Below are 10,000 nucleotides of genomic sequence, written 5' to 3'. Positions count from 1 at the left end.
CTCTCTCTCTCTCTCTCTCTCTCTCTCCTCACCCCACCAGTATCACTATCATTATCATCATCATCATCACCTCCACGCCCACCACCATCACCACCACTATCACACCACCCACGGCACTCCACTAACTACCACCCACCACCACCACCACCACCACTACCACCACCGACATCCCTTCCAGCCAAATACTCAAGATGATTCTCTCTCTCTCTCTCTCTCTCTCTCTCTCTCTCTCTCTCTCTCTCTCTCTCTCTCTCTCTCTCCCTGAAATTTACCTCTATCTTTCCCTTAATCCTGTTAATATCCAGCAGTGTGATTGAGAGAGAGAGAGAGAGAGAGAGAGAGAGAGAGAGAGAGAGAGAGAGAGAGAGAGAGAGAGAGAGAGAGAGATAATGGCTTCAACCACAAAGGCGTAAACAAAGTGACAGAGGAGAGAAAATAAACAGAAAGAAAAAAAAAACAAAAAAATAAATAAGTGAACATGGAAGAGATAGAGGAGGAGGAGAAGGCGGAGGAAGAGGAAGAAGAAGAGGAGGAGGAAAAGGAGGAGTCTCAAAAACGGAAGACATAAAACAGAGGAATACGAAAATAAAAGAGATACAAAATAGGTTAGGGAGTCATCGATAGAAGGATTTATGGCTCTTTTGCATCCTCATGTCTGGCACCGCCCACTACCACCACCACCACCACCACCACCACCACCACCACCGCCGCCTTATACACCATCCTCACCTTCCCTATTTATTTCTTCACCAGCAACCCCTTCGCTCACCTGTCCCACCTGCATCATCACTGACACTTCCTTTTCCTCCCTCCCCTCCCACCCTTCGCAATTCCGGACACTCCCTTTGGCTTTCATTTCAAGCACTAAACACTTCCCTCCCTACGATGACTTTTTTTCCCCACCATGTCCTGTTTCTTTCCCAATCTTTCCCTCGGTAAGCCTAGATTAACTTTTTTCCTCACTTAATTCCCTTTCTTCAGTCTTTTTTTCCTCATTCCCCTCTCTCGTTTTCATCTTCTCAATTCTGAATCCTGGTATATCCTGCTCCACCCTCTGATCATTTCCTTGTTGTCTCTTCTCCAATCCCCAATAAGCTTAGACACTTTTTCTTTTCTTTTCTTTTTTTCTTTCTATCATTCGGTTTCTAAGTCCTTATCATGCTCCAGTTTTCCAGTCTCCAGTCTCTCTTCTGCCTCTTAAGCCCTCTGACACCGCATCCTTCCTAATACTTTCTTCCGCAAATCTAGATGTCTTTTTTTATTATTATTGAACTCCACTCGTGAATCCTTCCTATCCTTTCCTTACAATCCATCCCAGCCCCTCCTTTGCCAAGTCCCCTAACCACGGCCTTAGAAACTCTAGATACTCCTTCATAACTAACCTTAACTGCCAACACCTTGATTGTGGTTCTTCTTATCTTACTGTCCCTTCCCATTCTCTTTTGTTCTTCCACTATCCTCTCCACTCATTCCTTTAGTAAGTCTAGACATCTCCTTCCTTTTTCTCCCTAACTTCGTGAATTTTGAATGTCCCTTCTTATCCCTCACTTATTGTTCCCTGTCTCTGTCTTTCGGATTCTTCACTACCCTATCTACTCCTTTAGCAAGTGTGGACATCCGTTTTTCTCCTCCCTAGGCTCGTGAATCCTGATAACCTCCCTCCCGTCCCTCACTGTCCCTTTAGCAAGTGTGGATACCCGTTTTTCTCCTCCCTAAGCTCGTGAATCCTGATAGTCTCCCTCCCGTCCCTCACTTACTGTCCCTTTAGCAAGTCTGGACATCCGTTTTTCTCCTCCCTAGGCTCGTGAATCCTGATAGTCTCCCTCCCGTCCCTCACTTACTGTCCCTTGTCTCTTACAGTCTCGCCACAACCTCCCCAATCTTCCCCTTGGTCTAGACATCCCTTTTTTCCTCACTCTTCTCATCCCCGAACCCTAATAGCCCCTGCCCAGTCCCTCCTTTACTAAGTCCCTTGTTCCCCTTCTTAAGTGAACCACAAGGCGAGTCAACACCTTAGAACGTAACCAAGCCGAAGTTCTCACCTGTCAGTAGTGTCTGTCTCGCGTTACCTGTATCTCCCTGTACCTCCCTCCCTCCCTGCCTGACTGCCTCCCTGCCTCCTTGCCCGCCTCACCTCCTCCACTACCACCTCCTCCTTCTCCTCGCATTACTGCCGCCCCGTGAGGGAGGAAAGCACCCTAATGGGAAGGCTTTGCAACCCTCACTGCAGCATCACAGGTAATTGCAACACACGTCCGCCATTGCCTCCTAATGCCACGTTTGCAGCCACGTCGCCCACACAAGAAAATACAAGACGACTCCCTCCCGCGCCCTCCCAAAGAAGCCTCGACAAGCACGAATTTTCGACCTAATCTGCGGAAAATGTGTTTTTATTTTTTCTTTTCTCATGCGTTTAGTACACCTGATGTTGCTTTTAAGGTGTGGGTGTTTGTGTGTGTGTGTGTGTGTGTGTGTGTGTGTGTGTGTGTGTGTGTGTGTGTGTGTGTGTGTGTGTTTGTGTTGCGTGTGGATGTACATTAAGCCTTACTAGGATTACGTGGAGGCGTGTGCGCGTGTGTGTTTTTGTGGCGCACACGTGCTGTGGAGGCGGCAGGCAGACCAGGTGTGTGCGAGGTAGCGACAAGCCGGCGGTAACTAATTAACTTAGGCGGAAGCGGCCTATCCACTCCCTACCCTTCCCCTCCTGCTCCTCATTTTTTTACCCTCGAGGGAGCTGACCACAATGGCATCGGAAACGCAACGCAATGAAAAAAAAAAAAATTAGGCCGGACGCAGTAGGCTGTAACTGGTCATTTCCTTTCTAATCCTCCGTCTATTGTCCCGCAGGCTGAAAACTGGCGGGATGATTGACTAACTGGCTGAAAATTCTCCTTCACAACCTCTAAATTCCAACGCCGCTGTGTTTATTAGGCTAAAGATGGAATGTGTTTGCCGTGAATCGGGTTTCGGGAGCGAGTGTTCGGTTACCGGGGCTTAACTTGACGTGAAATTTGACTTTGCTGTCGATGGATTCCGGCGAAATGGCAGCAAGGGCGTGTTTTAACGTGTTTCCTATCTGGTGGACGCTCACTGGGCCTTGGTATTGGGTCAGGGATGTTGACTGACCACGAGTTCAGTTCCAGCCGGCGTCTATGCGAGATTGTACGAGTTTAAGAGTTTACGCGCTCCTTTACCTCGCCTGAAGAGAATCACCGGTACGTCTCAATAGAGGGAAGGGTTAAGGAAGTCATTTACTTTGAATTGTCTGGTGTGCTGCATTCATCTGAAACGCTTGATTAAATGTAAAGTATCTTCCTTATTAACGGCTATGACTATAAGATTCTTTAACTTTCTGTCTGTATAACTTTTTTTGCTAATTCTTCAGACGTGTATGGAAGATGGCAACAGTTCTGAAATTACGAAATATTCACTGTTGTTGTATTTCCAACATTTGGTGCGACCTACGACTTTTGCCAGCTTACTTTATTACTTATTGTACTAATTCATAAAACAAGTGGAGGATAATGACACTTTGGAATGGACAAAAGCAAAAACAAAAAAAAAAAGTCACATTATGTATATGTATCGAATTATTTTAATGGCTTCAGTGATAAAAAAAAATAAAAGGATAACAATTAACTCTCCCTCACGCAGCCTAAAAATGTCCATTAATCCACTCAGGGCCATTAAAAGGGTCCATTTTCCCCAATTATACCATTTTCGGGAGCTTTTAAGGTTAGTCAGCCTCTCACGCCCTAGCTCCCTCACCCGCACCCCAGCTGTCCCACCCTTTAGGCTGACGGTTGGCATTTCACACATTGATTCTGTGCCTTCTGGGAGACTCAAGCGATTCCCCAAGTGTTCTAATCTTACGCTTGAAACTGATCTCCTTGATGACTCGTAGAATGATCATTGCTATTACGGAATTCCAAGCGCTCTGTACAGGTTAACGCTACAAAAACTACGGAAACCTGCTTAATTGCCGCTCCCTTTAACGTGAAATGAAGCGAGATTCCAATTAGATCAGATAATTTAGTTCTAGACTTGATGCTTCTCTCTGAAACAGTTCACGTCGCGGGAAAGATTGGAAAACAGTCAGGCAGGGACTAATGGGAAATGTTACGGTTTAGTTAGGTGTTCAGTGACTTGTTCTTGACTTCGTGACGTGGTGGGAATTCCGCTTAGTCTTGAACACGCCTCCCCAGTTCGAGTCTCTGAAGCAAGGAGATCTCACGGCCTGCCAGAGGGTGATGTGTGTTCCCCATTTTGTTTCCCTGTGATGTGGGATGAAAGGGCCACTGACTCACTGACTCTCCTTGGCTAGCGATGCGTTGGGACCCCTCACTCACACGTCCAGGTCATACATTCAGCAGTAAAGATACTTTCTGAAAAGCACATTCTGAGACGCAACAACATTTACCCAACTCACAGTCCCACTAAAGAATAAAATCTAACGCTTAAGAGAAAAGAATTAACAGTATATGCAACAAAACCCAGAGTATATTTTCTGAAAAGCACATTTAGAGACACAGCAGTACTCTTATCTAACCTAACAGTCCCACTAAAGAGTCAAGCCTTCCTTAACAGACCAGAATTAAAACTATAACAAAACCCACAGTGTATTTCCTGAAAAGCAACACTTACCTAAACCCCACAATCCCACACAGTCAGTCCTAACCTTAGAGACCAGGATCCTAACAGTGCTTCATCCTGCAAAGTGATATCCTTACGACCTAACCAGGAATCCCAGGCTGTTGATACCCCACCGCGTAGTGAGGAGAACCCTTAACCATTACCAGGGTCGAGGATACCCTGCCCTCCCCCTCCCCATCATCTGCATATCAATACGTACTACACCCCACCCCCTTCCCCCACACCCATCTCTCGCCCTCTCCTACCGACTGAGTTGTTGGGGAGAAGGGCGGGTTGACGGGAATGGGTGAAGTGAGGGGCGTACGGAGGTTGGGGGACAGTTGGGGGCGGTTAGGGTTTAGTGAGGTTGTGTGTGGGTGAAGAGGGTGATGTATGGGGTGTGATGCTGTTGATTGGGTGAATATGAGGAAGAGGAGGAGGAGGAGGAGGAGGAGGAGTGGGTGTTTGGTTTTGAGAGAATTCTAAGTGGATGGGTCTCTTCACATGGAGGAGGTGGAAGAGGATGTGGAGGAGGAGGAGGAGGAGGAGGAGGAGGGAAGCAACTCGTGCCTTAGCGGAAGTACAGACGGAGAGAGAATAAGTCAGAAGTGAAATGCTCCGGAATTGAAGTGGAATTGAAGTCATATTTTGTCTTTCACGAGTCGAGGAAGAGGATCGAGGAAAAAGAAAAAAAAAGTGAAGGAAAAAAAATAAGGTCAAAATCGATGTGCCTTATTTGACCACACACACACACACACACACACACACACACACACACACACACACACACACACACACACACACACACACACACACACACATTTTAACGAGGAAAGTAATTGGCATCAGTGTATTTGTAGTAAGCAAAAAAAGTCTATTCAGCCTTTAGGGATTAAGAGAGAGAGAGAGAGAGAGAGAGAGAGAGAGAGAGAGAGAGAGGAGAGAGAGAGAGAGAGAGAGAGAGAGAGAGAGAGGAGAGAGAGAGAGAGAGAGAGAGAGAGAGAGAGAGAGAGAGAGAGAGAGAACAAGTAGAGTGTGCATAATTGTTTTATTCCATTTCGCTTCATCCATGGAACTTGCAATCTGTTCATTCTGTTTCACCAAATGACGATAGACACGATTCCAGCTCACTGTTATCACGACCCTGTAGCGCGCGCACACACACACACACACACACACACACACACACACACACACACATAGACAAATGACTCACTTCACACTCTCCTTCACTCCACCTAAGTCATGAATATATTGTGAGTTACTTTAAGCACTTTTAAGGTCACGGTGGCAAAGGTTGACACACCCACCCTCAATCTCTCTCTCTCTCTCTCTCTCTCTCTCTCTCTCTCTCTCTCTCTCATATCAGTAGTATAAGTCAACCCTTTGTTTTGGTTCATTGTTGTCTTTGCCTTCATCGTGATTTATAACTCTTGTTTTACTTCTCTAATTATAAAAAGTAAACACTGACGTGGCGGCCATTGTCTTGAGATGAATTATTTCTTAATCGTTTCACGTTGACATCTTACGGCTCACGGTGGACCAATTAGTCCGGGACTGCATTGTGCCCACCAGGCGTACAATTATATATATATATATATATATATATATATATATATATATATATATATATATATATATATATATATATATATATATATGTGTGTGTGTGTGTGTGTGTGTGTGTGTGTGTGTGTGTGTACATTACGTATGTAAATATCCACACATAGGAGCGTGTGTCGGGGTGAGAGTCACCAGAATTGGTAATGAAGGGAGGCGGGCGCCATATTTGCAGGAGGGACACCCGAAGGACTTATCAATGGAGTGAGGTGCCGGGAGACAGAATGCAAGATGGCGACCCTTTGTTTACATACGGTGGCGACACTCATCATCGCCGTGGGAGGCGCAACAATAATGGACGTGCGTGCTGGCCTCCACATGGACCCGACAACAGCCTCCTCATCGCCACGTAGATAAATACGCATTAACAGTCCCCGGCCGTTGCGTTACTTGTCATCCTCCACGCGGCGCGCGAGGCCGCCGCCGCCAGGACAGAAGGAGCCTTGGTGAGGACCCGTTTTGGAGGCGCCCCGCCAGGCCTCGCCACGCATCCAATCCCTCACCTTCCCCCACCACGCCGTCCTCCACCACCTCGCTTGTTTATAGGCGCTCACACTATTCCAAAATAAAAATTGTTTATAGAAAAGAGTGTCCACTTGTGCCACTCCCATCCAGCAGATCTAAGAAAAGTCGTGGCGAATTTATGTAAAACGCCGGGCTGTCCCGCCACTCCGCCTGCTGATGGATGTCCTCACGCCGCAGCCACGAATGGAGAATGGAGTGAACCGTATCTTTGGGCACGGCCGAGGCGCGCCGCCCATCACACACTCTCTGGTTTGGGTTTTCCCTTCCACGGCTTTGTTTTTTTTTTTTTTTTTACTCTTGACAAAGGATGGGCGAAGATCTTTTTCCCTTTTCCGTCTTTCTATTTTCGAAGCGCACGATGGATGGCTTGTGTTGTTTGTATTTTTGAGTGTTATGTTTTGAGGGCAGCGCCAGGCGGGGATCATGTGGGGGGGTTCTGAACTGGCCTGGCGGGTTTCCTCCATTTGTTTTGAAGCGTTCGAACGCGACATGCAAGCGCCGATACCCGCATGTGGTATCGGCGTATTCTTCACCGCTTTATCGAGGTATCCTGATTGCAGGTACTGGAAAAGGTATAGTTGAAGAGATAGTTCTCACGCCATCCTCACTCTGCTTCCCTCACCACCTCACCACCTCCTCCCTGTTCCTCCTTCTCTCTTATGCATGAAGGGAAGACGGAGCATGGCCTCACTTTATAATTCAGGGACTACAAGGGAGAGACAGGGGAGCTCTTAAGGGGGTGAGGGAGTAAGGGGAGGAGTGCGTAAGAGGTTTTGGTCACTATCTTGTTGCTCTCCTAAATATGGCACTGCTTGTGTCTTCGGTGTCTTAATCTTAGTCTGTGTTGTTTGTTTTGGACACACGTCATTGCTGAGTGTTCTGGCGCCACCGAGCTCACTGAGGCACCGAGATGAAGCACTTTATATTTATTTATTTTTTTTGTCACTTGCATCATTTGTATTTTTTCGCTGTTTTGCATTTTCTTAGCACGTAAATTTGGTTTGTCACTCGTTTGTCTCTGTCCTGAGGCTTTTAGTTTTGGATGGTGATTATTTGTGAGCTGAAACACACACACACACACACACACACACACACACACACACACACACACACACACACACAGGAACGGAAACACCTTTCATAGCTCTTCGGTTCACTGAGTGTCACGCAAAGTCACACCTTTGTAATTAAACAGGGACCAAGGAAGGCAGGTGCTACAGTCATAGATGCCGCAACACACACACACACACACACACACACATACATACACACACACATAACACTCACCTTTCTGCGCCAGTTCGACATATCCTACGCCGTTTCCATCAGCCCATTGGCAAAGGCTACACGATTTTTGGTCCTCGGCCAGGCCTGAGCCCTGGTCGGGACGCACATCCACCCCCTCGGCCGCCAGTCTGGCCACAAAATTCTCCATGAAGGGCGGGATGGGCGGCGGGGGGATCTTGAGAATCATGTCGGGCGGGGGTCCCAGCTCGAACAGAGAGTCACACTCCATCCTTCCTCCACACGAGCTATTCACTGACTGCTCCCACAAAAACAGCTCCGGGACCACTGAAGACATTATTCCTACGACCGAGTGCTGATTGGCTCCGATGGAATCCCGCCCGTCTTCACACCCCCGCCCTCCACTGCATGCCTTCCGATGCACTATCTTGATGCCCGACGTGTGCCGCTTCTTGAAAACACCTCGCTAACTTATCCCCAGCTGCAGGAGGCGGTGTAGATGCACGGGAACCTCAGGGGAATGCGTGCTAGGGGCGTATGTTTGGGTTGAAAGAGCGCACGGGGGTTGTGTCGGGCTGCGGGACCTTTATGGAGGCTGCGGAGCTTGGGTGGGCGGCCGCCAGATGGGGCAGTATTCGACCAGCAGCAGACGGTGGCGGGAGTGAGTCGTTCTGCCGCTCCTGAAATGGATGGAAAGGAAAAAAAAACATTAATTTAGTCTTGCCACTCTTCCCGTTGGGCTTGTAAGGTGTTGCGTCGAGGCGCGAGGACCATTAAGGAGGAAGGCGTAGCGTGGTAGTTGTGCTATTAGTGTCTTTAAGGACGCTCAAGGCAAATTAACCTCCATTTTGAGAATCATTAATAATCTTCCTCTTTAATTATCCTTCCTACAGTTATTTTCCCGCAGACACTTTTTTCCCCAATTTCTTTCCTCTTGTTTAGAATTTTTTTCCCTGCTTCCATCCTTTTTTTTTTTCCTCTCTCTCCCCTTTCCCATAGGAGTGTAATTTCTGTCCCTTCCTGTCGGGTCACTTTGATGCTGACACTGTGACCTCCCTTGGCACTGCGGGGCCCGGGACGTCACGTGACACGGGGAAGCTTGGGGATCCACACCTGTGACTGTCAAGACCTTATTCTGAAATGCTTCTGCGCTCCACTTCTACTTTCAAAAGGCTCTACAATTGAAGCTACACGGGTTTTTAAGAATGTTTTTACGGTTTTAGTGGCAGATTAACAAGATTCCTACATTGTAAACAGGATAAACACACTGGAATACCCGGCTAATCATCTCTGTGGCCTTTGAAAACAGTCAGAGAGCAAGGCATTTCTGAAACGAGCCATGGCGAGGCTGAGAAGGTCAAAGGGAAAACAAAATGAGGAGGAAGGGAAATTTTTTGTTCTCTCTCCCCAATGATGCTGATTAGAATTAGGGAAAAATTAAGATGGGAGGTTAAATGTATGTGTGTATGAATGAGTGAGGGAATGGGGAGTAGAGATGAATTAATGCAGGAAATGTGAGGCTTGGGAATAACGAGGAATAGTGAAGATGAGGTGTGAGGGATGAGTGAAAGATAGTAAAGTGAATGAATGTCAGTAAGAGTGAGATGTGAGTGTAGCAGGGATAGCAGTATTAGGATTAAAGAGGGAGATGAGAGGGTGAGAGTTAGGGACGGTATGTGAATGTGAGAGACTGAGAGAGAGGTGAGAGAGTGAAGGAAATGTGAGTAGGGACGGTGTTAAGATGAGTGGGTGAGTGAGAGGGGTTATGGAGATGTGAAAGACAGGGAGAGGTGCAGAAGGATGAGGAAAAGGTGGAAAAGACTGACGGAGAGATGGGAGAGGGTGAGGGAGAAGTGGAAGAGGGTGAGATAGAGGTGAGAGACTGAGGGAGAGATGGGAGAGGGTGAGGGAGAAGTGGAAGAGGGTGAGATAGAGGTGAGAGACTGAGGGAGAGGTGGGAGAGGGTGAGGGAGAGCTG

The 10,000-nt window shown here is 47.4% G+C and overlaps 1 protein-coding gene across 3 annotated transcripts in view; it reads right to left on the bottom strand.

Moving 5' to 3' along the window:
• The window catches only part of LOC135115035 (uncharacterized), a 123,966-nt gene that overhangs the window by 10,617 nt on the left and 103,349 nt on the right, over positions 1 to 10,000 (bottom strand). For all 3 annotated transcript variants that reach the window (XM_064031472.1, XM_064031474.1, XM_064031473.1), the window contains one exon: positions 8,065 to 8,702. In XM_064031472.1, coding sequence (XP_063887542.1) covers positions 8,065 to 8,359 — 295 coding nt within the window. In that variant the 5' untranslated portion in view covers positions 8,360 to 8,702. The remainder of the gene's footprint in view (positions 1 to 8,064; positions 8,703 to 10,000) is intronic.

Source organism: Scylla paramamosain, chromosome 28 (genome assembly GCF_035594125.1).
Source record: "Scylla paramamosain isolate STU-SP2022 chromosome 28, ASM3559412v1, whole genome shotgun sequence".
In the NCBI taxonomy this organism is placed as follows: Eukaryota; Metazoa; Arthropoda; class Malacostraca; order Decapoda; family Portunidae; genus Scylla; species Scylla paramamosain.
This window is presented reverse-complemented; position numbering and strand designations above follow the sequence as displayed.